Here is a 26,785-nt window from a genome sequence, read left to right on the forward strand (position 1 = left end):
GTTTTGGCTAAACTCCAAACCAAGGCACGCTGTAAGGATCGTTGGAGTAGAAGAGAAAAAGGGGAGTGTTAGAAATCATCAGACGAGACTCCTTTTGCATTCATTTTCATTTCATAAACTCTTCTCTCTCTCTCTCTCTCTCTCTCTCTCTCTCTCTCTCTCTCTCTCTCTCTCTCTCTCTCTCTCTCTCTCTCTCTCTCTCTCTCTCTCTCTCTCTCTCTCTCTCTTCTCTCTCTCTCTCTCTCTCTCTCTCTCTCTCTCTCTCTCTCTCTCTCTCTCTCTCTCATCTCTCTCTCTCTCTCTCTCTCTCTCTGCTTTAACCTCATAGTCTTCACTCTCAACTAGAATCCCTGCATGACTCTATACTAACCCTACACAGTAATCACTTTGTCTCTGGAGCATGCTTTCACTGTGAGCGCGAGTGTGTTTGTGTGTGTGTCTGTCACCTTTCTTTTCTATCTTCATGTGACGTTATGTCTGTTTTTTTATCCTCATTTGAAGTTTTTATGACACAGAGACATGTTTGTTTTGTTTGTGTTTGGTTCTCAGTTGCACATTTGTGATTCTTCATATCAAGAAACCAAAATAATATGACTCCTGCTAGTTTATTGAAATCACAAAACAAGATTATAACATTGACTAAATAGTACCACTAACAACATATCAACATGATAGGCATACTCTACCCTTTTTTTGATAACTTTTAAATCTCTAAAAAAATGTATCCCTGATGACATTTTACACTGATGAAGTATTCAGAACATCGACATCATTAACTCAAAGAAAGACTCACACACGGTTCTGCTCCCCTCCTTCAAGGCAATCAAACCACTGATCACTGTTTAAGATTTCATGTACATTTGATTTTAAGTGTTGTGGCCCTATCTCGTGTCTAATTGTGTATTTGTGTTGCCATGTGTTATGAGTGTGTGCAGCAGATCACTGAACTGTGAAGTGTGCATGTATGTGGTAGACCCAGCAAACACATTTTCCTCGTGTGCTGTGGAAAAAGGTGCAACCCCTTTCTCCCGTTGCTCCTCCACTAACCTTGTTGTCACCGTTCCATTCATTCCACCCATAGGCCATGGAGCGCTGTGGCAATCGCATGTCTTCGCACACTGAGAGCGCCAGTTTCTTGCAAACTTTAACAGGACGGTTGCCCACAAAAAAGGTAGAGCCACTTGCACTGGGGGAGGAGCCAACCCCGCCCCGCTCTGTACTCGCCTACTCACCTGTCTTGTCTGTGGATGCGTGCCTCTCGACTGGTTCATGTTGTGTTTGGTGGCTGTGGAGTCTTGTTGAATGCTGAATGTCTTGGATCTGCCTGTTATCCTGAATGTGTCACAGTGATTTACATGTGACATGAATGTTGTTGTCTGGGAAGTGTCCTTTCGTTATGCACTACCTACTCAAATATTGAGTGCATGTTTTTTTTTTTGTTTTTTTTTAAGACTTTAGTGAAGAGCGACAGTCAAGTCACTTTACTTTTATCCTATAAGAGCTACTGTATGTGAAATATACAATAAAAAAAGATTAAAACCTTCAGATGGTTTCCCCCAGAGCTTTAAACAATAACTCAAAGTACGTACTTCTGAGCTAAAGGGGGGAAAAATGGATGTAAAAAAAAAAAATTGAGATTCTTCTCTTCTAAAATTTAAAATCTTTTCATAATTTCCAAACGTCAATTTTTTTAGGTTAATCACTCACTCCCTGCTAAGTGCTAAAAGTAGCTCTTTAAGTCAGTAGACAGCCAAATAGAGCAACAAGACATTCAGCCAGTCTCACAGATGACTGGAGTCGAACTGATTCATCAATCCCTACATGATCAGTTTGCTCCATTGTTAATAATGAGATGTCAATGTTATTTTCAAGAAGCAGGATTCATACTTCTTTTAAAGACAAATCAAATGTCAGAGGAGATGAATAATTAAACCATGCCAGTTAGCATCACTCTACATCTTTAGCATACAGCACTGTTAAGGGAGGCTTGCAGGACAAGAGTTAGCTGGACTGTGTCGGATGTTGGTTTTTAAATGATCTTCAAAGGTTTTTGATCGTATTACTTCAGATGAAAAATACTCTGTCCATCTACAGAGGAGAAAAATGTAACCATTATTCCCAATATCTCTGAATTTGCATGATAATACTGGTGCATCGTCATAATTCATCAAGAGCAAAATGTTGCTGCACACTAATCTCAATCATGCTAAATGTTTTTGTTTTTCTTCAACTTGTGAATTTCAAAGAGTTGTTGGTAACATGTTTAGGAAATATGCTCAGAGTTAGACTTGTCTGTAATCAAGTTAACTTTCAGTGTAGCGGCCCCAGCACTCCACTGAACTCTTTATTTCGCTTATCTTTTATTTCATGTCACATTCCCCTTGAGTAAACATGCTTTGGTTTCCAGGTTAGGTTAGGTCTTTATTTACGTAGTCTGTTGACAGCGTGTAGACGCAGCAAAGAGACAAATGTTTAAGATGGACAGTAATGCTTCTTCTGGTGCCTCACTTTCTTTCTGTTTGGCCTTGTTGCCTCTCCCACTTCTTCCCTTCCTTTTCCACGTCTTTGTCTTTATTTTTGTACTTTCCTGATCTGCTCAGCTCTTCCACGAGGAGCTGGCCCTCCAGTGGGTGGTCAGCAGTGGAAGTGTCAGAGAAGGTGCTCTCCAACAAGCCTGGTTTTTCTTTGAACTCATGGTAGGAGTCAAACTCTTTTTCACAGCTAAAGTTCCTTTGATTCATGTATCTTACTGTGCATGTAGCCCTTAACATTATGTACTGTGCTGTCCTTGTCCCATGACAATATCTCGTGTCCTGTCCAAACATTTGAACCACAGGTGAAGAGTATTATTCACCACCTGTACTTCACTGATCGTTTGGAGTCACCCAGGAAGAACCGTTTCCCAGAACGCTTCATGGATGACATCACAGCCTTGGTCAGCACCATCGCTGGTGATATTGTGTCTCGCTTCCAGAAGGTACGTCAAGACCTTGTGAGGTGTGTGATGGTAGTTAAGACAATAAGTCCACACAAGGAGTTCAGAAGAACATATTAAATGTACAATTGCTTTATTAACAAAGTGATTTTAAAAGTTGTACTTTATATACAAGTTTTTTACAGCAAGTTAGGCACTTCCAAGGGTGTCCTGTTACATCATGTTGGTTTTAACAAACTTTATGCAGTCAAGAAAATGAGTGCAATGGATGACTGGTGGTTATTTCGCTGGTCCCATGTACAGAGGCTGCAGTCCTCGATCCCCCCCATTTCCTGTCTGTCTCCAGCTGTCCGATCCAATAAAGGCAAAAATGGCCCAAACAATAATAACCTAAAAGAGAAAAGGGAAAGCACAAATCATTTTCAAACTGCCAACTCCGGAAACTTCCTAAGGAATGTGTTTCTGATCCAAACAGGACCTCGAGTTGGTGGAGAGGCTGAACACTAGTCTGGCCTTCTTTCTCAACGATTTGCTGTCAGTCATGGACCGAGGTTTTGTCTTCACCCTCATCAGAGCATACTGGAAACAGGTAAGTGCCTTTTAGTATTAACAACATATTCATGTATAACTCAATCTCTTTTTAGTTCATCACATATTGACACACTTAGACCCTTTCTAAAAAAAAACAACAAAACAATGTGTGCTTGTTTCTGTCCTCAGGTGTCCACGAAGTTGTACGCTCTGCAGAATCCAACTCTGGAGTCTCTGAGGCTTGATTTCTTGAGAATCGTCTGCAGCCACGAACACTACGTTACCCTCAACCTGCCCTGCAGTTTGCTCACCCCTCCTGCCTCGCCCTCCCCCTCTGTGTCTTCAGCAACTTCACAGGTCTGACTAAAAGTGGATCATTTAGAACACCTGCATACATAATAAGAACCAGGCATTAGAAGGTCTAATAAAAGCACGTTGTGATAGTTTTGTCAGATCAAAAGTTTCCCCCTATCTATCTATCTAAAAAAAAAAAAAAAAAAAAACTTGAATTTCCCTCGGGATCAATAAAGTATCTATCTATCTATCTATCTATCTTTAACTTAGCATACAGATAAAGAAAAAAATCCCCATAAACTATTCCTCATTTGTAGTGAAATCAACGAGCTACAGTATGAATGATTTCTTAACATGTCTTGTTTCTCTCTCACACACAGAGCTCTGGGTTCTCCACACATGTCCAGGACCAAAAGATAGCCAACATGTTTGAGCTGTCTGTCCCGTTCAGAGAGCAACACTTCCTGGCTGGACTGGTTCTGTCCGAACTGTCTGTGATACTGGACCCAGAAAACGAGGGGTTAGTATGCTCCAGATGAAATCGGACTTATACAAAGAGTGGTGTTTTTTTTGGGATGTTAATGACAGAACATTGCATGTGTTCTTTATGTCTGTTTACCTCTAAAGTATTGTAATGAAAGGAAAGGGATATGTCAGTACCAGCATGGAGCTTGGTTGGTTTCATGTGTACTCTGTGCTTTTCCCACTTTGATACGGATTCTCTTCTCATCGTTGTCTTTCTTACTGTAGGATGTTCGGCCTACATAAGAAAGTTGTGAGTGTCGTCCATAACCTCCTGTCCAGCCACGACTCTGACCCACGCTACGCTGATCCTGAGGTGAAGGCCAGAGTCGCCATGCTTTACCTTCCTCTCATCGGCATCGTCATGGAATCACTACCACAGCTCCACGACTTCACAGGTACGTCGAGTCAGATGTCACACAAGGCTCGCTGCCTGATGGCAACACGCCATGATCAACACTTGAGGCAGATTTAGACATAATGTGGCAAATAACTGGAGCTATGTGAACAATTACAGGTTTGTAGGCAAGTTGTATGGGCTTGCAGCTCTCCCTGAACTCATGTTATAAAGTTAGCAGTAAAAAACATTGGTCTTGATTACCTCGACACCAAGCACATTTTCACATAGTGTTCTTCACAAGAATTGTTTTATTTGATCTTTTTTACTCTTGTCCATCTTTTCAGTCCCGTTGATTGTTTAATTTTATAGTCTCTCTTTGTGTCTGTGTTCCAGAGTCCCATAACCAGTGGGGTCGGCCAGGCGGTCCCCAGGGGACGGTTATTGGCAGCAGTGGAGAAGAGGCAGAGGGCGACGGTAACAGCTTGATCAGTCAGACGGTCGCCATGGCAATAGCAGGCACTTCCACGTCTTCCCCGATGTCCCGGCCAAGCAGCTTCTTACTCAACTCGCAGGTGAGTCGACGTTTGAGCCACTATGAGGCTGCTGTTTCTTGTAATTAGTGTGTTGATTGGTTTATTATTTTCCGTCTGTGATTCGTTCCTCCTCGTTCCTCTCTTCCAGGCAAGTCGTCAGCACGGTAGCTTCTCGGCCGAGTCGAGTCGTAGTCTGCTCATCTGCCTGCTGTGGGTGCTGAAGAACGCAGACGAGCTGGTGTTACAGAAGTGGTTCACAGATCTGTCAGTGTCGCAGCTCAACCGTTTGCTGGATCTCCTCTACCTCTGTGTCTCCTGCTTTGAGTACAAGGTAACATCCACAGCAAATACACCAACAACTACAGAGACAGAAAGATGATCCGTGTTTTGTTGCCAAGGGAACAGAACAGAGTAGGAACATTGACTGTATGAAGTATGTTGAAGCATGAAGTCCTTTTTAGTAGACTTTTTGCTCCCATTCTCGTCAAACAAGAATTCAATCTTTCTAGCTAATTGTACAAAAAAACATGATTCAGTATATTCATTACGCCCATCATATTCAGGGACGACGTATAAAAATGTTTCCAGAGAAGAATAATAAGAAGCTCATTTTCACCTAAATGTTCTGAATCTTTAGTTGATGAGTTATGCACTTTCCTCTTTCCTCATGTTGATCATATTTGATTCAACCCTTCATTTTTAATGATCAATGGTACTGAAGCTTTAGAAAAACTTCAAATCCTCAGTCGTATTTAAACCAAGAGCTTCTGTGAGCCAAAGAGAGAGAACTCTGTCCCAGATGCATGAACACGTTGACGCTGTTTCACTAATAAAACGTTGCAAATGTGTTTCTGTGCAGGAGCTTGTCAGCATTTTGTTAATGAAAAACAGAAAAGTACCCAATATTGGGGGTCTAGGACTTTTTTCTATGTTGCTGTGTTTCAAATTTCAAATTCTTCTATTGTGACAACTTTACACTGCTGCTCCTTCGTTTGCAGAATATGGTGAAAATAGGGCAGACAACTTTCTACTTTCTATGAGGCAATGATCTACTTCTTCCTGTGTATTCAAAGCTCTTTCTGCTGTGCAATCTGTTTGCTTTTTCAGTCCTTGCACATCTCTCTTTGCACTACTAACCTGCTTTGCTTGCTGAGTGCTGTGCTTTAAATAACTGCCTTGCTATCCTCTCCCTTCTGCCTGCTCACCCTCTGCATCATGGATACAAGGCCCATGTTGTGTTCACCATGCAGGGGAAGAAGGCGTTTGAGCGAATGAACAGCCTGACCTTCAAAAAGTCCAAAGACATGAAGGCCAAGCTGGAGGAGGCCATACTGGGCAGCATCGGGGCCAGACAGGAAATGGTGCGACGCAGCCGCGGACAGCTAGGTAGGAAAACGTGGTTTGAACACTTTATGGCAACTAAAAAAAAGTCCAATTCCAATTGTGAAGTAGAGAATGCAACACATGAATGACTGAACTCAGCATCCACACTCCACACCTGTCCAAACAAAGCGCACACACAGAGCTAATCAAGAGTCAGGTCACGTTTTCACTGTGTACACACCACCTCTTTCACCACCAATAAAAGAGTCAATAATGCTTTCTCCACAATTTAGAGCGGAGTCCATCTGGCAGCGCGTTTGGCAGTCAGGAGAACCTGCGATGGAGGAAGGACATGACCCACTGGAGGCAAAACAGTGAAAAGATGGACAAGTACGTGTTTTTAAAAAAACATTTCATTCACTTCCTAAACTCACATATCACTCCATGATATAGATGCTTGATCCTTTCAGTATTGACAAGCTATCACAAACACTCCATGAAGTTCTCATCGCTCCCATGTTCGCCCTGAAGCGTCACATCTGTATGTTGCATGCACTCTTCAAAAACAGAGCAGCAGTTTAGTATCTTGTGTCACTTTATTCAGACAGTGAGCGAACACACAAAGCGATACGGGATTAATTTGACATTTCATTTTCTTTCCTGTTCATGAGTCAGTTCAGCTCCAGCCTTTGTTCTTCTGTTCATTTTCATTTATTGTCTCACGTTGCTGTGTGTTGATGTAGGACTCACAGAGCCGTCAGGTATTGTATGGTCCACATTTGCTGTGTTTTCATTTGAACTTCCCTGCTGCTGTAGTTCCTCAGTGTATTCAGGTGTGTGTGAGCAGTTAAGACAGTAAATATGGACAGAAACGGACACGTTTGTTTGTGCTCAATGTTCTCCTCATGAGTTGCCTCTGACTTTTGCTCAATCTGCCACTTAATTCACTCATTTATCTCGACACTCATTCAGCAGTGTTAAAGTGAATTTCCTCTCCATGTTGACTTCTTAAGCTCACACATGCACACGGATACACCAACAGTTTCCCCCCTCATGCTCGTTCCTCCCGCCCCCCGTCCCATCAGCCTCTCTGTCCTGGTAACGTTGTCTGTCTCCGGGTTAATAAAGGTTGCCTTGGGTCTGTTTTGCTTCTTAACCAGTGTGCTTCTTGTGTTGGGGTTCTGATTGGTGTGTCTTTGTGTTTGCTGCTTCAGTAAAAGAACAAGACGGTTATAGAAATAACTCTTGTTCAGCATAGATTGTTTGACTGTTCTTTACTTTATATTAGCTGATTTATTCGGTCCTAAAAAAAACTTAACATGCCTGAGATATAATTCTAGGACATGTAGATGTACAACATTTTGTCATAGTATCCCAGCAGTATTACTCACTCAGTACTGAAGAGAGGCCTCTTTACTGCCTTCAAACCTCTTAACTCTCTGGTGAAGGATCAGCATGTACTGTTTCTGTGGCTTTGAGCTCCATGCCTTGCTGGTTGAGGAACATCTTAAGTGTGAATATAAATATAGAGAAGCTGGCTATTTTTGAAAGTTTGTGGTGTTTTTGATGTGAAGGTATCAAATTACCATTTTCCACAATTTCCCAGATTGAGATCAATAAAGCACATCTCTCTATCTTAGAAAAGAATTCAAAGAAGACACTCACATCTGTAGGTGGGGGCTGGATTAATAAACTAAATGGGTATATAAAGAAGCCTGAGGAAGAGCACTTATCAATGAGTCCTTTAAACAGTCTCTCCTCGGTGGGCTGATTTTGTGTGCTTCTTTACACTGAGGTATCATTTTCCATAGCAGCTTATTTTTTCCTTTTACAATCCTACTTTAGACTGAAGTGTGGTCAGCGGCTTGCATGTGATGACTGGAAGCCCTGTGCAATCTTCAAGAGCTTGTCATCACCTTCACAATGTGTCAGTTTAAGTCCTTCTTGTAATTATTGTCTTTTTTTCTTCTTCTTGATGACAGGACCAGAGCGGAGCTTGAACATGAAGCACTTATCGATGGAAACCTGGCAACAGAGGCCAACATCATTATTCTTGATACTTTGGAGATCATCGTGCAGGTATGCAGAATGAAGCATGCATACCGGAAATATCTGAGTGAACATGAAGCCCATGTGCTAAATCAACTGCTGGTTTCTGCAGACGGTATCAGTGACAGAGTCCAAGGAGAGCATCCTGGGCGGGGTGCTGAAGGTGCTGCTTCATAGCATGGCCTGTAACCAGAGCGCCCTCTACCTCCAGCATTGTTTTGCCACACAGAGGGCGCTGGTGTCAAAGGTACGAGTTTTAGACTGGTCAAATCCTTGAAGTGTCCTCGTTTGTTGCATTGTGTCACTGTGAGTGTACATCTCTCTGCGTTTGTAGTTTCCTGAACTGCTGTTCGAGGAGGAGACGGAGCAGTGTGCTGACCTGTGTTTGCGATTGTTGAGGAGCTGCAGCAGCAGCATCAGCACCATCAGGGCCCATGCGAGCGCCTCCCTCTACCTCCTGATGAGGCAAAACTTTGAGATTGGCAATGTGAGTACAACAGAAATACGAAAGGTTGTAAATGTTAGACACTAATACATTCTTGAAGGGATGAAAGTAAAATGACCTGTCCCGAACATGACTCTAGAAATAATAACCTTAAATTGACTTATAAATCAAAAGAGTTATATATTTTCTTTTTCTTTCTTTTTTTACAGGGACAATGCATGTTAAAAACATTTCTGTAAATATACACGAGTTAGCCAAAGGCTAATTTTCATCTGTTGTCCCATGGCCAGATTTTATAAAAGGCTCCCTGGAAAGTCAAAACAAATTCAAACATTGCTAAAAGCTACAAATAGAAATAACATGACAGTAATTATTCTTGTAGTGGTATAAAAAAGCGTTCTTTTACATTCAGACTCCAAACTTAGCACACGACCCAGCAGTGCAGTCCACTTTCCACTTTCCTTTGTTATAGTGTGGGCAGATATTTCACACACAGATCTTTTTGTAAGTGAAGTTGAAGCTCGAGAAGACATCTGCTCCTCAGTTTGCTTCCTCTCCTGTCCCTCGACTCGAGAAAGCCGGTCACCTTTCGGAGTATTATTCAGGCTAACTTTGCGTCGCTTTGCTTCTCACAGAACTTTGCGAGAGTGAAGATGCAAGTCACCATGTCTCTGTCTTCGCTGGTGGGAACGTCTCAGAATTTCAACGAGGAGTTTCTGCGTCGCTCTCTGAAGACCATCCTCACCTACGCAGAGGAAGACCTGGAGCTGAGGGAGACCACGTTTCCAGACCAGGTTCTGATTTATCCGTCAGCTTGTTGTTGTCCATCACAGTGTGAGAAGACGGTTAACTGACTGATAACAGATTATTCCTACTTATGTGGCACATTGTGTGGTCTCTTGTTTTTGCTAGGTCCAGGACCTTGTGTTTAACCTGCACATGATCCTGTCTGACACAGTCAAGATGAAGGAGCACCAGGAAGACCCTGAGATGCTGATAGATCTCATGTACAGGTACAGACTGATCCTGCGTGTCTGCACTGCCTTTAGCTTCTTCTTCTTCTTGTTCTTTTCATGTGTCTCTCTTTTTTTTTTTTCTTCTCCGTCTTCAGGATCGCCAAGGGTTACCAGACGTCACCAGACCTGCGGCTGACGTGGCTGCAGAATATGGCTGGTAAACACTCGGAGAGGAACAACCACGCTGAGGCCGCTCAGTGTCTGGTACACAGCGCTGCACTGGTAGCAGAGTACCTGAGCATGCTGGAAGACCGCAAGTACCTGCCTGTGGGCTGTGTCACTTTCCAGGTACACAGAGTGGCGTGGACACATGGAGTATGCCTGCGATTGATTGTTTGAAAGTGTGTGGTTGTATTTGTTAATGTGTGTGCACGCTTGCTCCAGAATATTTCCTCCAACGTGCTGGAGGAATCGGCAGTATCTGATGACGTCGTGTCACCTGATGAAGAAGGCATTTGCTCAGGGAAATACTTCACTGAGATCGGCCTGGTGGGACTCCTGGAGCAAGCTGCTGCCTCTTTTTCCATGGTGAGCACCGGAGAAGGATCGATACCCTACAATCTTTAAAATGGTCTTCCAAGGAAAATAACTCAGTTTTCTGACATTACAAAAGTGGATTCTTCTTCATGAGACTCCAATCTGTATATTCATGTTTACTGTTTCCGGCCCTTTTTCCTGAAGCTACACATTTAGGTTAGCTAATGGTCTTAATTTTCCCTCTAGGCGGGCATGTATGAGGCCGTGAACGAAGTGTACAAGGTACTGATCCCTGTCCATGAAGCAAACAGGGATGCAAAGAAGCTCGCCACCATTCATGGTAAACTACAGGAAGCTTTTGGAAAAATTGTACATCAGGTAAACCCACACACGCACACACACGCGCGCACACACACACACACACACACACACACACACACACACACACACACTCCTCTTATCGTCAAGATAAAAAGAAAATAAAACGATAACTGTTGATGTCAATGTGACTCACATGCTGGTACATCTGTTGTTTGAGTGTTTTTCTGTTCTTGTTGAAATCCAGTATCATGGATTAATCAATATAAAACCCCTCACTCTGAGAACACAATAACATAGCTGTTTGCACCATTGCACTTGTGTTACCTTTGTCCCATGAATTGCTGCAGCGTGAAGAGTTTATGACTGCAGAATGTAATAATCCAAAGAACGTCAGGCTCCCACATTATAAACATTATATTCTGTCCAGTCTGGACACAACAACAACACCAAAGACAGCTGGAACAGTCGTGGATATGTGACCTTCACACACACACACACACACACACACACACACACACAGAGCTCTGCATGGTATTTAATATTCATGTGTTTAGGCTCCTTGAGATACATTACATGTTTGATTTTATCTGCAAAGTGAGAAACAGAGGATGCATGAGATGCAGGAATACACTCCTCTTCTGGTGTGTGTGTTTTTTTTTTTTAAAGGCCAGTTGTGTGACTCCTAAAGATGATGTCATCTTAAAGTTTGGGCGAGGTTTCAGTTTACTGCAGGTCAGAGCGACTTCTCTTCCAAAGCCAGCATGTTGGAGTGACGGCTGAAGATGACCCTGAAACCCTTTTATCGAAGAAGTGAATCTAGTCGCCTTCCCTCCTCGCTCTCAGGGACCAGACGTTATTCAAGAAGGGAAATGTTTACTCTGATGATAAATCGAGTGGGGAAGCTTATTGTCACACAGACTTTGAAAAGAGTTAGACTTATTTTTGCTCCCATTGGAGCCGCCCCCTGCTGGCCATTAAGGCACTTTATCCATGATCCTCTGTTCTCCAGCTTTAGCTAGCAGCCTGGATAAGAGTCCACTGTCCTCGCTGTAACATCTGTGTGTGTGTGTGTGCAGTCAGCGCACACTGTGGGTGTGTTTTGGAGGGCTGTATGTGTGATGTCGTTCACGTGTCCTGTATTCTCTTGTCACACAGAGTACTGGCTGGGAGGTAGGTGGTTGAACACTTCCTGCTTGGCCCTTGCTTGATTCGTTTCTCTCTTGTGCTGTTTTCCACACACTCATCTTTTCGTTTGCTAGCTGCGGGCATTCCCGTGCTCTCTTTGCTTTGTTACAAACATCCAATCCATTAACATCTGCAGACAATGTCAACTGTCTGCGCCCCCCTCCCCCCTCTGCTGGGGTCACTCTGGTGTACAAGCGGCATCACCCTCACTGTCTCTCCTCCCTCCTCTTCATGTGCAAGAGGAGCGTCTTTTCTATCACGTGACAGAGAAGTCAGGCTGTGCATGGGAGCCACAGTGTGTGACACTAATGACCACAGTCTGAGCGAATGCATCACCTGCACAACCCGCACTCCCCTCCCCGTCTTCATCTGCAGTCTGTCTGCTGGTGTGTCAGTCAGAACACGCTCATCGACTGACACGTCCGCCGTCACTCATCGCCTCATCTCATCTTCAACCACAGGGCTCGATTTCAGTGCACTCTTTTTCTGCAAAGGGTTTTGTGTTAGCCTCTCCGTGGATCATCGTTAAATGAGCCTCTTTAAACTCAAGGTGGTGCAGACTGGCATCGGGTCGAAGCTGGAACCAAATTCCTGAGACAGTCAGGGACCAGCTCACAGTAATCAGAGGATTACTTGATTTATCCCTTTTGAGTTTGATCCGTTACCCTTTCTTTGAATAGTTGAAACTAAATCGACCCCTGGTTTAATTTTCCATCCATTCTTTTCTTTTGTTAACAGTATTAACCTCTGAGTTCTTCTGGTTTGTTGCATGAAGACGACTTCTTGGAGATGCACTGTGAGTGCATGTTGATCCTGTGGAGGTGCTGGATCTCTGATTGCTCACTTTTGTTTTGTTTTCTTTGTAACCATTGCATGGTCGGGATCCTCCTCAATGACTTCATGTTTTCCTCTGAATTAATGGACATGTTGTTTTTGCTGTTTGTAAGTTTGTTTTGTTTTTGAATTTCTCTGGAGGAACCCAATCCTCATTAAATTTGTTCTGTTTTCTCCTTTTTGAATCCCCTGGTTGCCGACCCTTCCTTCCCACTTTACTTAAATGTGTCTTGTGGTAAGTTTCTTAGTTTTCAGGGCTGTTTTAATGTTTCCTTAAGTTCTTGTTTGAATGACGAGTTACTGTAGGATTTTAACATTTGATTTAAACGGGCAGTTACCAAGTGGACTTGTTCAGTGATGTCATACTCGAGGTGGGATGTTTGTACATTATCCTCAGCGTCTCCCTCCCTCCAGTTATTCACACATCAGCACTTCTTTAGGAACATTTTCTGATCTTCAATGTGAACATCAAATGTGTTGTTTACTGGATCTTAATCCAAGCAGACTGCAAAACAACACTTAGAGTTTCTGGATTTGTCTAAATGTGTTGTCTGCACCTTTGTATAACATCAGGACTGAATCTGGAGCGATGGGCAGTAAATGAAATCAAATATGACTCAACTAGATTGAAGTCACATTTCACGCTGGTCTATTCCTCTCAGGTTTCTACAAATGATTGTGATTGGATCTCAAAGTGCAGCAGTAAAGCCTGAATACATGCCCATGTGTCAAACCGGTGTAAATGATGTCAGGACAGAATTCTCTTCTGATCAATGCAAAGAAGAGTGCAGACACTTTTCAGATTTCAGACATGTGATGTACCTGCAGACTGATCACAGCCTCCTCCTACCTCAGGTATCTGGGGATGGTTGGGTAGAGGAAACCGCCAGTGTTCAAAAGAAGCTTTTTGAAGTGCACAGCAAACTGCAGTTCCTCGAGTGTCCACTTGAGGCCGGCTGCAGAAGCCAAACAATCCCCATTTAAAAAGTCATTTTTTTAAGAAAGAAAAGAAAAGTCCCGTTTTGACTCAGGATCATCAGGAAGGTGTTTGCGGGTCTGACCTCAGCTCGACCACTTTGTCTGATTCTAAATGAAGTGTCAGCGTGTGGAAACGCTGAGTGATGTCACTGACACTACAGCTGTGTTGGATACAGTCTATGGTGTGAAGTGGTTCTGTCCTCTTTAGTTCTTTCTTCTTTCGGCCTCCTCTTCTGCTCGGGACTCTTGGGACTTGTTGTTCTTGCCTTCTGAGGCAGCTTGAAGCCACTTGAATCTATAAAGACAATCACATCATGTAATCAGCTCCTCTTATACTGGTTGATGACATGCATCTGTTGTCCTCGCTGTACTTTACAACCATCCAGATGAACAGCGTTACACCACCTCTTGATGACTGTATTACCTTTTATTCAGAGTGTGGTAATCTGGATGTTGCTGTTTCTCCTTTTTACAGAAGGTGTGTGTAGACTGCAGACGCAGTGAGCTCAATCACTTTTTACAGCAGATGGTGAAAGTCAGTGTAGGAGGTTTATCAAGCTCATCCCGACATGAAGCACACACTCATTCCTACGCAAATGTGTACGTGACAGTTAGTAGATTACAGTATGTACTGAGAACGTTCTCCACTATAAGACTTCAGAGTGTTTGCTCTGTGTCTCAGTCTGGAGCTGTATTTGAAATCTGTTTTTATTCTCATCACTTTGAAGTTGGATCCATTTGAAATAGTCGTCTTCTCTCCATGTTGCTCCTGCTCGACCTCATGTCTTACACTTGCTCTGCTCGCAGGATGGAAAGAGGATGTTCGGTACGTACTTCAGAGTGGGAATCTACGGTTCAAAGTTTGGAGACTTAGACGAGCAGGAGTTTGTGTACAAAGAGCCGGCCATCACCAAGCTGGCAGAGATCTCGCACAGGCTCGAGGTAATCAGCCAGCTTCACTCGATCTCACCTCCCTGTTTTTTGTTCCTTTTAAAGTAACGAGTGTCTTGATTTTTCTTCTCAGGGTTTCTACGGTGAGCGATTTGGAGAGGAGCAGGTTGAAGTCATTAAGGACTCCAACCCAGTGGACAAGTGCAAACTGGACCCAAATAAGGTAAGTGTTGGGTAAAGCGTGAATTCCTTTATTGATGTAAAAAAAAAGTGTCAGCGGGTTAATTCTTAACAGAGATGTGTAAAAAATGAAGCCAAACAAAGAAATGATTCTCCCTCTGCAGGCGTTCATCCAGATCACCTACGTGGAGCCGTACTTCGACACGTACGAAATGAAGGACCGCATCACTTACTTTGACAAGAACTACAATCTGCGACGTTTCGTCTACTGCACTCCCTTCACCCTGGACGGGCGAGCTCACGGGGATCTGCACGAGCAGTTCAAACGCAAAACCATCCTCACCACGTCCCACGCCTTCCCTTACATCAAGACGCGCATCAACATCATCCACAAAGAGGAGGTGGGGAGGAACCTCTCGTTATTTACCTCTAACCCAAAGAGACTTCTTCAAAATGTTCCCCTTGCCAAAAGAATCTGAAAACTTTCACACAAATCTCTGGTCTTATTTCACCTCGTTGTTCCTCGTGATCCTTGAAAACCACCCGTCTGTTCATCCCTCTCCAGATCATCTCCACACCCATCGAGGTAGCGATAGAAGACATGCAGAAGAAGACTCAGGAGCTGGCCTTTGCCACCCACCAGGACCCGGCCGACGCAAAGATGCTGCAGATGGTGCTGCAAGGATCGGTGGGCACGACTGTCAACCAGGTACAGATAGAAGAAGACGGGTACATGCGGACATGCATCACAAGGGGGCGCTTTTCCTTTCCAAATGGCATCAAATGAAATGGTGTGTTTTTCTCAGGGTCCTTTGGAGGTGGCTCAGGTCTTCCTGTCAGAGATACCAAGCGACCCCAAACTGTACAGACACCACAATAAGCTACGGCTCTGCTTCAAGGACTTCACAAAGAGGTACGCTGTGTGCACAATCATTCACTTACAAGTGTAAACAAACAAAAGACACGTGTAGAACAGAATCTGCATGCTGGTACCTGATGGATTCTTCTTTTCTGCTAAAGGTGTGAAGATGCCCTGCGGAAGAACAAGAGCCTGATTGGTCCGGACCAGAAGGAGTACCAGAGGGAGCTGGAGAGGAATTACCACCGACTGAAGGAGGCGCTGCAGCCCCTCATCAACAGAAAGATTCCTCAGCTTTATAAACCTGTACTGCAGGTCAACTCACACAGGTAGGACCGAGAACGTCACTGTGTGTGTGTGTGTGTGTGTGTGTGTGTGCGAGTACGATCATGTGGTTTGGATGTCAACAAAATTCGTCTTTTTTTTTTTTTTTTGCTTCTGTAAAAAAAAAACCTGCAGCAAACGGACAGCTTGACAAGGTAGTTTGTCATCTCAGAATGTATTTTGTGAAGCTGTTGTGTTGTCTTTGTGTTTGTACTCTTCTTGTACATTTTTCACTCGTCTCTGAAATAAAATGACAATTACATTATTAATTAGCCAGAACTCCCACCAGATGTGTGTGCATTGCGTCTCCGCTCAGCTCCGTTACGAGACTTATAAACACATCAACAAACACACTGATGACCATTGTTCTGAAAGGAATGTTTTATTTTGAAAACAAACCAGTGGAAGCACACACACACACACACACACACACACACACACACACACACACACACACACACACACACACACACACACACACACACACACACACACACACACACACACACACACACACACACACACACACACACACACACACACACACACACACACACACACACACACACACACACACACACACACACACACACACACACACACACACACACACACACACACAGAGAGAAAACCAGAGCGGAGACTTGACCAAACATGCATCCGGTGGACTTTAAGGGCTCTTTTAATGAAAGAGTGAAAAATCACAGCAATACACTCAATATGAACGCTAACAATGTAAAACAGAAACAAGCTTAATCAAGAGTGAGGCAGAACACTTCTATGTTCTCACGTTGATTTCAGGGCTTTTATGATTTACAGATTTGGATGAAAATGTGACTTAACGGCTAATCGAACAATTCAGTCTATAAAATAAAAAAGGCCAGAAGCCAGTCGACGTCATTTAAAGTTGTTGAACTTCTGAACTTGGTTCAAAAAGACGATCTCTCTGTTTGTCTCTAAAAGTATTTGTTTTTCTTATTTCCAGAGATTCCTTCAGCAGAATGAGTCTTCGCAAGCTTGACCTTTGAAGATGAAGTCACGCACATGCACATACACACGCACGCACACACACACACACACACACACACACTAGCACAAACACGTTTCAGAAAATTGCAATATTAATTTATTCTTGAGTGTACATAGTGTGTCCAGAGGCGGTCAGTGTTTGGAGAACGAGCAAAAAGGAAGGTTTAAAGTGTTACAGCTTGGTACGTCATTCCAGTGTCTTAATCTGTTTACAAACTTGTTACACAGCGAGGGACGAACAAGTGGAGCGCAACGTTTCAACACATACCTTGGCGTTTAGAATCTTTTCTCTGCCGGCTGTTTGTCAAACACGGAAACGGGTCTGCGATCGTCTCCGTGCTGCCACTAAACGAGAAGTTCTTAATAAAGTCAGCCACGACTTCTGAACCCAACAGAGTCTGCGTGAATCGAAGCAACACGCCACTGACTTCAGAGTGACGTCATCCCTTCGTTTGTTTTCAAAAGGTGCCAAAAAAACCCTGTTTTCATCCATTTTTTATTTTCAGCCACTTTGACAAATATCTGCAGAAAAGGTACGATTGTAAAAGTCAAGGTGTCTATTTAAAAATAATGTGTCAAAAATCTGTATTCAATTTCATGTGTGCACTTTTTTTATTACCGTGTAGCAATGCATTTTACAACTCGAACAATGACGTGAAAAAAAAAGAAAACGTGCAAAAAATGGTACCATTATTTATCATGATGCTTTATTATTAACTTTTTAGTTAAAGGATGTTTCAAAGCTCGCTACTTTTAACATCCTTTATTATTTTATGTAGTTTTGTTTTATTTGAAATATTTTACTAAATAAATATTTTAATGTTCCGTGGTTGGGAATTGTCGTGTTTTTTTCTTGAAGTAGTTTTCATGTTGAGACGATAGATCAGTAAGAAAAAGAGCGGGATAGCTTAAAGGCCGGGGCCGTCATTTTCTCCAGATCCACTTTTTTTTAGGTCCTGACAGAAATTAATAACTGATGTTCTCTGATAAATGAACAAAGAAAATCCACCATCTGCAGCGGCTTTTAAGCGTTAAAAAACTTCGACCAATGTCTGCCACGATGTACCAATCTGAAGAACCAATCAGGTCTCCCCGCTCGTTCTCTACCCCATACATGCACGAGCAGAGGTCTGCTTCTGGACCAGTGGTGCTTGTGCGTTTAAGTAAGGGGCGTGGCTTTTGAGGGAGCACAGTGCGCAGAAGATGGGTGCAGATGGAGCACTGAGAGAATGCGACTTTCAAATTCCTGCTCGTTCTTTAAAACTTACCAACCCTGCCTTTAATGTGAAGAGTCGGCAGCCACGACATCTGAGGGTAAAACGTTTTTTTGCTCATAGTGAGAAGCTGCCGTCGTTAATCAAAGAACAGCTGGAATGAGTCGCAGGCTGAAGGAGACGACGCTCTGATTGGATCAGTTGTCACACTGAACACTTTAAATTAAACCGTCTCAGAGCTAAAAGTGAAACCTGAATATAATAACTGAAACACTTGGCTGTAGAACCTGAGATGAGCCGTGTTCCTGATTCAAGTTACCCAGGCAGAGGCACGTTTATCACATGCTAACGTGACGCCTCAATAACTCATCTGAGCGATTATGAGGATTTATTGTGATCAGTTCAAATCTTTCATTATTTTTCCTCCAGGCTGTTTTCTTAGACAGTTATGAAACACATAAAAGAATGACCTGGACTAGAACGGTCCTGACGTTAGTGGTTACAGTAGAGCGCACCAGTCACATGTTGATTCATATCAGACTGCTACCCTGCATCAGTCACAGCGCGCTGTCTGCATTAACGGATCGCTCCTGAGGGCGGGGCTTGTTCCTTTTAGACAAGTCTGTCCACGTGCTCGGTTTGTTTAATAGAAGTCAATCACGATGACGTGAGCGCGTTGATTAACAGATCTGAAGGCAGGTGATGTCTCAGGTAGCAGAGACCCTCTCTGTGCTTGAACGTCTCTTACTCTTCGTTCTTTTTAAGTTCTAACCCTGTTAGTCAAAGATCCTCAGCTGACCGTGTCCTTTTAAAACAGAAGAGTTTCCTGACGTGTCGTCCGGCCTGAGGGAGGACCTGCTGCTAAAACAAACCAACCAATTTATAAACTGTTTATATTTGATATTGAACATGTCATTGTTCATGAGTGTTGTTTGTATGAACTTCAAGAGAATATTCTTCAATGGTTTACAAATGGAAGGATTTTTGGATCCCGGTTGATTTTTGGATTTGAAGTAAATTTGAATTTAATGGTTATAGAAAAGACTACAAGAAAAATATACATTGTCCAACCTTTTTGATTTCGTTCATAAATTTTAGTCCAAAAGTGCTTCTTCCAGTTTGTAAAAATGGATCCATACAAACTGAGTTACCAAGCAAACATGAAAAACAAGATATGTTCGAGACAGAAAAAGAGTCAAAACCAGAGTCCAGCAAAAAGACGGCAGGAAAAAAGGAAAAAAAAAAAAAGAGTTGTCCCTGAAAAGGAAACCCCATTTCTAAAAAGCGCCTTCATCGGCTTGGCTGAGGTCAATCCTGAAGTACGAGCTCTGTTCAGAAAAAGGCATCAACGGGTGCTAACATGGCAGCAGTCTTTTTGGCACCATTAGTAGTTTTGCATAATTCACTGGTCGCTGTGTCGGCGCCAAACTGGCTTCTGGCTCGACCGGTCAGCGCTTCATGTGTTGGCAGCTTCGGGCCTCCTCCTGTAGAACAGCAGGTACGGAGTGGACGACGAGCACGTCTCAGGAGAGCACGCCTGCAGGAAGTCCTCCTCCTCGAACAAACGCACCTCAGAGTCATCAAACAGCATCCACTTGCCCTCGTACTCCAGGAGGCCGTTCGCCGCCTGCTGCTGGCCGCCCTCCGCCCCGCCGCCAGACGCCTCTTTCTTCAGTCCCGCCTCAGCGTTTTGACTCAGGCTGCTGATGTTTTTTCTCCGTTTGGATCCCTCTGTCGCCCCACTACCGGCTGCTTTCTCAGAGTGTTTACTGCTGCTGGTCCCAATGTCATAACTGGACACGCTCCTCTGACCCCCCAAGAGTCCCACCCCGCCCTCGGACACCTTTTTGCCTCCCGTTTTGCCGTTAACCAAAGTGGCGCCCCTCTGTCCCCTTCCGTTCAGACTGAACGACACCTCTCCGTCGTCATAGTCCAGCGTGTCTTCTTTCAGCCGTGTTCCCTCGTTGGTCTCCTTCGGCGCGTCCTCTCTCTGCTCCGTCTCCTTTCCGTCCTGCAGCCACAGCTTCACGTCTTTCAGGTCACTCATGCGCACGTAGGCCGTGTAGTGGCCGCTGCTGATGGTGACGCCGCTGTGCATGACCACGGCGAACAGCTGGTAGTGTTGACCCTTGTTGGATGACGGCCGCGTGCACCACTCGTCCAGGGACAGAGTCAGAGGGGTCTGCAGGGGGGTGTTCACTTTACACAGACCTGCGTACGGGTCCAATCTGGGACAGACAGAAAAAAGGACGTATTATTTAATATTTGTTTTTCTGTAAAGGATTCTTTGACGTTATTTAACCGTGATACGGACACTCTGTTTGGGTCGCTGGTGAAATGTTTTATTAAGGCTGGAAGAAGAGCGAGAGGACGGTCTGGTGTTGAGCCTTCTTTACTCACTCTAAGCTGCTGGCCGAGAATCGTTTCAGGTGAATGGTGATCACTTCAGGAGTCTTGTCAAACAGCAGACTTCTCTCGGCCTCCGTGTAGTGATGACACGTCTCACAGAAGTATTTGTCCTCTCCTACGATGCGCTCCACCGAGGCAAACTGGCCGATGGCCCACTTCAGAGTCTTCAGCTCGGGTTTGGGATCAGGAGAGACTGAAAGACGAAGAAGGAGCAGTTCTTGAGTTGTTTGACAGATTTAATGTGCAGAATACAGATTGACTGAGAACAAAAAGCAAAAACCTTCGGTCGTTATCTAGACCCTCGTATAAGGTTCTAGTTTTTTATTTTAAATTCTGCTTTCCAAAGATCTTCTTTGGGCCGCGTTTTAAGAACGTTACAGGGCTTCTTTGGAGCGCGTGCAGAGCGCGTGCAGAGCGCGTGCAGAGCGCGTTAAACTCCTCACCTTTGGAGAGGTCTTCCGGACTGCTCGGCTGGTCGTCGAGCACGGGGACGCTGATGTCCTGGAAGTCTTCTCTCCTCTCCGTGAAGCTTTCACACTCCAGACAGCGAGTCCTCAGGACCAGCTGACCCTGGAACAAGCGCTCCATCAGGTCCAGACCGTCTGAGCGTGACAGAAAAAAAAAAAGAGACGCAGCTGAGTCATCAAATTCAAAGACACTGACATATTTTCATTTCTTTTAACTCAGTTCAAACACACGAGCATCTGAACGCCTTTAAAAGGTGCTACAGAGAACTGATTCTAAATAACATGACTACATCCTTTAACGAGACTCTGTCAGCTCATCTCATCTAATCATCTGCTTTTTATCCAATTTGAGCCCTTTAAAAAAACTCTACCTCCATGTGTTATCGTCTTCTCGTGGTCGGCCGCGTTTCCCGGCGCCCTCTTCTCGTCCTGAGTCTGGTCGCCGGCGGTCCCGCTCTCCTGCTCTGCTTTGATTTGGCACTTGGCGCTCATCGAGCTGATCTTTCCCACGCTGCGAAACTTGGAGAAAATACTGGGCTGTTTCCCGGAAGGCCTCAGCCAGCTGAGCTTCGCCTTCTTCTTTCTCTTGCCCTCGGCCTCTTTAGAGTTCTTTCCACCTTTCCCCTCGCCGTCGCTCCCTGCCGCCGCCGCCTCCTCGTCCCTCGTTGGCTTGGTTCCTTCGTCCTTCGTCTCCTCCTCCTTGTTTTTGTCCTGGTTGCTGTCGAGCGTGATGTCACTGGAGGACTTCCTTTTGGAGCGTCTGAGGGGCGCGTCTCTGTTCACGCCAGCTTCCTCGGCGTCACACGTCTTTGACTTGACTGATTTCGGTTTCTTTTTGGCGTTCCCCACCTCCGTGTCGCTCTTCCTCTTTCCGCCGACTTGGCCGTCGTCTTCCTGGGCGGTTTGGGATTCTGCCGCGGAGTCGAGCCCGTCGGCTTTAACCTCAGTCACACCTTCCACCTCGCTCTCCGACTTCTGCTCCTTTCTGATGGTGTCGCAAGCCTCGTGGATGTATCCCAGCATGCACTGCAGCACTTCCTGGGCGTCATGCTGAAGATAGCCTTCATACATCGGGTTCAGCTGCCTGAAACACACAGAGCCGTCAGAAGTTTACACCTGAAGAAGAAGTCTTCTCACACAGGTCTGCTCTCAGGAAGCCTCGTCATTACCTGAGCGTGTGGAGGATTTTGCGAGGCGGCGTGGCGAGCTCTCCTTCACTGAAGCTCTCGGGATTCAGCAGGAAGCTGGACTGCAGCTGCTCCACCGACGTGATCAGACTGTTGAAGCTCCCGAGGAGCTCGAGCTGAGCCGGAGGATCTTCAGCAGCAGCGTCCGCCTGCTGGCGACTCGGCTGCAACGAGCAAACGGGTTTAAAAAGACGGCTCCGAACTGAAGTGACCACATGAGCTTTACAGTTCTACAGTCAATAACAGTGAAAGGTGATTTATATTCCACCCACCTCTTCGCTCTTATCCGACTCCTGCTTCAGTCTCTCTTTCCTTCTGGACAGCTCGTACAGTTTCTTGACGCCCTCCCTGAGACCCGGGCAGTAGAACAGCACCTTCAGGAGCGTTAGGATGTCACATTTTAACACGACGTCTTTAAAAGACGACAATCTGAGACAGGAGTCCACAGAGCCGGGCGTTCACGAGGCCTTTAGAAGCACGCCACACTGTCAGCGCAAGAAGTCAGGACTACGACACGGAGAGGTGAGCGCTCAAATAGCGTCTGCACTCACTTCCCTTCTACACGAGAACAAACAAACAACAAGAGGAGCTTCTTATCACAGAGACGCCTTCAGAGTTTTATCTAGTTTAATTATCATGACTATCAATAGTTCATCAACATGTCATCAGATCCCCGACATGCACGTCCTTTATAAATTCAACATGTAAATAAGACGTCTGAAAACATGTAGGTTAAAGCCAAACTGCTCTCCGAGTAAAACAGTGTCGCCGTTTGGTCACCTGTAAGACGCTGTTCAGATAGCAGGTGTTCCCCAAGTTGTTGAGCCCGACAAAGGGCACCAGGCTGTCTCTCTTGTCGCAGGGCAGGGCGAGGCCCGGAGAGTTGGGACACCGAGCGGGAGCAGAGACGTCCTGATCACAGGTGCTGAAACAGCAGAGAGGAGAACATGTGATCAGAGAGTGAAGCTCAAATCATCACCACTAACATCATCATAATAAGAAGAAGAGGGTTGTCAGAATCCTCTGCTGAACATTACCAATAAAACTCCTCAGAGTCATTACAATGAAAGAGAAGCACAGATTAATAAACTCAGAAGATGTCGATTTACACACTCCCAAAATGCAAACATTTTCTCCTGCGTTTGACAGCAGTCAGAGTTTGTGACTCGTTCTGCCCTAAATAAACCCTCTCTTCTGATTGAGCAGTTAGGTGCCAGCATTTAATCAATTTAGCCCAACAAGTAAACAACTGACTGTCAGCACAGCAGGCTTGATGTCAGATAAATAATAATAAACAATCTGGCTCATGAGAGAGATTCTTATCTTATCAGAATGAACACCTCTTTACAAGCTGATGTGTTTTTGTTTAAACTGGTGCATTATAAGATATGATATCCTCCCACTTCAGTCTTTGTGTTAAAGCAGATTAAAGGGATACTTCACCCATTTACATGAAGCTTTGTATCATTAGAAACATGGTAGTAGTGTTGAATGGTTGTAAATCCAGCCCTCATTTTGCCCTGAGACGAGAAAAATATGTTTTTCTTTGCCTGGAAGTTTTCTGAAGAAAACTTTCAAGCGAAGAAACATTTTGCTCCTCCACATTTTGCTCCCCACAATGATTCAAACACAAAGCTTGAGTCGGCTTTAGGTGTTATTGTGTGAGGATTCATTTTTTGTAGTTGTGCTTGCTAACATAAATGTCTAACTATAAATGTGAATATTCTGATATGAAGACTATTTAGAAAATAATGAAGCACCTGGGAGATGTTTCTGTGTCTTCATGACGCCTTCTCTGATTCTTTGCCCAAAACAAACAACCCAACCACAGCACTCTTCAATCAATAAGGGCTACAAAGCTGCTGCGTTGTGAACTTTGTATGAACCCAATTAAACCTCACACTAACAGCATGGACTCACCTAGCCTCGGGCTCCTCTGGTTCCGCATCCGTTTTGGGTTCTTCCGCTTGAGGTTCAGAGAAATCCAAAGCCCGTTTAGTATCTTTCTTCTGGAGGCATTTCAGGGACAGTCGACTCTTCCTGATGGGGCTGCCAAGGGCCGCCAAAACATTTGTACCCTGCAGGTCTGGCATCTTCTTATTTCGTACACGCCCTCAGGAACGGGTGGTTTCTTTTCTGCTAAGATGCAACAGCACCCCCTGCTGGCAAGAGAGGCGAAGAGAACGATATTTCAGCGGGCGCCATCAGAATGAAACCCACTACGCACTTACGTTTAAAGAGGGCAGGCATTACATTTCAATACAAAGAGCTTCACTAAGTCCGTGTAGGGATCTTCGTGGAACTAAAGCAGACCCACTACCCCACTGAGCGACGCTTTATATAACAACGCCGGTCGACGGAAACTTTCCGAGTTGGGACGTCGTTCTTCAAACTTCATTGTGTTAACAAATTTAAGTTGCGAATCTAACGTGAAGTCGGCCTCCTTATTCTTTTATGAGTTGTTGTTTCGACTTGAGCAGGAGGTATATTATGCGCTTTTACACAACTAGGGAGCAAGTTTTTCCGATGTGTCCGACACTACGTGAACGCACCATTAGCCCCCATCAACTGCGACTGCAAAATACGTCCGTAAAAACTGCTAACGGCTGTATTTTAAATGTAAGCAAGCAGCCTTTTGTCGCTAATGTCGACATTAACGCTGCTTTTGTTAAACGTTATACCGAAAACACTGACAAACAAAGTGGGTCAAACGGTGTGGTGAAGAAGTGGGAGGAGAAAACAGTACGCCGCTCCGAGCATTTCACAGACCTAAAAAACGAACCCGCTGGAAATCTCCACAAATGTTTACAACTGATCAAGTCTTACCTAAATAAGTCATCACACGTTTAACTTTGAGGTATTTCACAGGAAATCCCGTTTTAGAAGCGTTTAGATGATCCGACGGTACACACGGTGCAGCAGAAGTTGGCGCTTTTTCCTGTTGGAAGACCCGCTTACTTTCATCCCGCCGGGCGGAAACACGAGCAATACGTCGAAATAATCCGCAAATCTGTCAAAATAACAGCACACCCCGAAATGAAACCTATTTCAAACATTCACGCAAAACTCGTATAAGTGCTTAGACGTCTTTAAAATCGTCAACTACCTAAGTTAAACGTTCCGAATTTCAGGCTAAAATCAAGTCACCTATGTAAATCAGGACCGCTGTGGTCGAGTCCTTACGCCATTTTTGTAGTTCCGGTATCAAACGGCGTCACACTAACGACAGTAAACTAAAAAGTAAGAGTGAGGATAGGCTTATTCTGTACAGACGCAAGTTTTCACGGTTCATATGATATTTAGACCATAAAGTTTCTGTCCTAAAACTATAAATAACGTTGTTCATAACGATGTTATTGGATATGAGTTTAATCTGGCCACTTCAACAATTACCACTTGATTGAATTACTTAAACCATGACGGTTCAAGGTGTGCAGTTTAGGACTAAAGTGGTGCTTGTAAACTCTTCTGTAAAAAAACAAAACAAGGAAACATTCAATTGCAGAATCCCAGCAGGAATAATAATAGATGGCCTATCTATCACTGGACATAAGGACAAAGTTTAATGGAACACAGATCACATCATCAGTTAGATTTACCATAATGTGACAATAACCACTTTGAATCACATAACCAGGTGATCCAGTCTGACATTTACAAGTGGAACAACTGAGACTGACTTAAGAATTGCAATAACTCAGTGTGTAGAAATGCTCCACTATAAATTCAATTCATGAATTAAAAATTTTAGAAAAAAATAATAATTTACATACAAACAAAAGCAATGACTAATGTATATTTTGATTATAATAAAGGTATATTTATTATAATTTCATGTTTGCAGCTGCTCTGTTCAAAGCAAATAACGTAGTAGCCTACCCTCACCTGTGAACTTATACCAAATCAACGACACTTATTTAAAATAACTTCTTCCTTTTTTAACATAGATATCATTTTGTAAGCAGAAACCTAAATCCGAGGGTTAATTGCTGTTGTCAGTAAAAACAGCATATTGTCGATTAAGTTGAGGAACATTAGGTAGGCCCATACAATTGTAGAAGATTGAAGCAGACTTTACTCATGAACATTTTAAGGGCCTCACATTAGCTTATTAAGATATGTATAGCTACATTTATATTGTTCAATAAACTTAATGAAGATATTTGTATTTATTATGTTTTTATTTATTTGCTTGCTATTATCATAAATACACGAAACTCAACACCTCGTCACGGTGAAGTGTTTAAAACGGCAGTATCCACCTTTGACCAACAGGGGGCGACATTCTCCATGGAAAATGAAGGTTGAACTGTCCAGCACTTCCACTGGAGCATCTCATCTGACAGTCAGCAGAGGCTTCTCCTCCACGATCTTCACGGTAAGATACTATTTCAGATCTTTCTGCTTTCTGTTTGAACAGATGACGCAACAAATGTTTTCCC

At 43.9% G+C, this 26,785-nt stretch overlaps 3 protein-coding genes and 1 long non-coding RNA gene across 21 annotated transcripts in view; 2 read left to right on the plus strand and 2 right to left on the minus strand.

Moving 5' to 3' along the window:
• dock7 (dedicator of cytokinesis 7) overlaps positions 1–17,891 on the plus strand; it is a 45,557-nt gene extending 27,666 nt beyond the window's left edge. For 4 of the 15 annotated variants that reach the window (XM_079351410.1, XM_079351424.1, XM_079351419.1 and 1 more), the window contains 27 exons: positions 1,082–1,171; positions 2,601–2,696; positions 2,837–2,977; positions 3,411–3,524; positions 3,656–3,823; positions 4,141–4,280; positions 4,511–4,680; positions 5,016–5,194; positions 5,304–5,486; positions 6,382–6,541; positions 6,772–6,868; positions 8,461–8,557; positions 8,640–8,774; positions 8,862–9,014; positions 9,608–9,766; positions 9,885–9,985; positions 10,084–10,276; positions 10,373–10,516; positions 10,712–10,843; positions 11,942–11,956; positions 14,600–14,725; positions 14,808–14,897; positions 15,019–15,255; positions 15,420–15,563; positions 15,661–15,767; positions 15,875–16,042; positions 17,023–17,891. In XM_079351410.1, the coding sequence (XP_079207536.1) occupies positions 1,082–1,171; positions 2,601–2,696; positions 2,837–2,977; positions 3,411–3,524; positions 3,656–3,823; positions 4,141–4,280; positions 4,511–4,680; positions 5,016–5,194; positions 5,304–5,486; positions 6,382–6,541; positions 6,772–6,868; positions 8,461–8,557; positions 8,640–8,774; positions 8,862–9,014; positions 9,608–9,766; positions 9,885–9,985; positions 10,084–10,276; positions 10,373–10,516; positions 10,712–10,843; positions 11,942–11,956; positions 14,600–14,725; positions 14,808–14,897; positions 15,019–15,255; positions 15,420–15,563; positions 15,661–15,767; positions 15,875–16,042; positions 17,023–17,065 (3,582 nt within the window). In that variant the 3' untranslated portion in view covers positions 17,066–17,891. Of the gene's footprint in view, positions 1–1,081; positions 1,172–2,600; positions 2,697–2,836; positions 2,978–3,410; positions 3,525–3,655; positions 3,824–4,140; positions 4,281–4,510; positions 4,681–5,015; positions 5,195–5,303; positions 5,487–6,381; positions 6,542–6,771; positions 6,869–8,460; positions 8,558–8,639; positions 8,775–8,861; positions 9,015–9,607; positions 9,767–9,884; positions 9,986–10,083; positions 10,277–10,372; positions 10,517–10,711; positions 10,844–11,941; positions 11,957–14,590; positions 14,726–14,807; positions 14,898–15,018; positions 15,256–15,419; positions 15,564–15,660; positions 15,768–15,874; positions 16,043–16,172; positions 16,193–17,022 lie in introns of those variants that run through there. The other 11 variants (XM_079351420.1, XM_079351423.1, XM_079351412.1 and 8 more) reach the window with 7 other exon arrangements.
• Positions 1,410–2,605, minus strand: LOC306828789. Its single transcript, XR_013779789.1, has 2 exons — positions 1,934–2,605; positions 1,410–1,732 (listed from the first exon to the last, which is right to left on the minus strand). It is a non-coding gene; the product is annotated as an uncharacterized lncRNA (long non-coding RNA).
• Positions 17,892–19,275: 1,384 nt separating the features above from the next.
• usp1 (ubiquitin specific peptidase 1) lies at positions 19,276–25,456 on the minus strand. Of its 3 annotated transcripts, none has more exons than XM_079351433.1 (9): positions 25,170–25,456; positions 24,264–24,502; positions 23,124–23,268; positions 22,616–22,717; positions 22,326–22,495; positions 21,528–22,240; positions 21,133–21,291; positions 20,681–20,882; positions 19,276–20,508 (listed from the first exon to the last, which is right to left on the minus strand). In XM_079351433.1, the coding sequence occupies exons 2-9, from the start codon at positions 24,434–24,436 to the stop codon at positions 19,737–19,739; spliced, it is 2,436 nt and encodes an 811-aa protein (XP_079207559.1). In that variant the 5' UTR covers positions 24,437–24,502; positions 25,170–25,456; the 3' UTR covers positions 19,276–19,736. The 3 variants fall into 3 exon arrangements, with proteins under 3 accessions (XP_079207559.1, XP_079207560.1, XP_079207558.1); XM_079351434.1 differs by having other exon boundaries at positions 22,326–22,492; positions 24,264–24,505; XM_079351432.1 differs by having other exon boundaries at positions 24,264–24,505; positions 25,170–25,455.
• Positions 25,457–26,622: 1,166 nt separating this feature from the next.
• Positions 26,623–26,785, plus strand: part of kank4 (KN motif and ankyrin repeat domains 4) — an 80,939-nt gene continuing 80,776 nt past the window's right edge. For both annotated transcript variants that reach the window (XM_079349682.1, XM_079349686.1), the window contains exon 1: positions 26,623–26,721. The gene's annotated coding sequence lies outside the window, so the exon portion shown is untranslated. The remainder of the gene's footprint in view (positions 26,722–26,785) is intronic.

Source organism: Symphodus melops, assembly GCF_947650265.1.
Source record: "Symphodus melops genome assembly, chromosome: 8".
Lineage (NCBI taxonomy): Eukaryota > Metazoa > Chordata > Actinopteri > Labriformes > Labridae > Symphodus > Symphodus melops.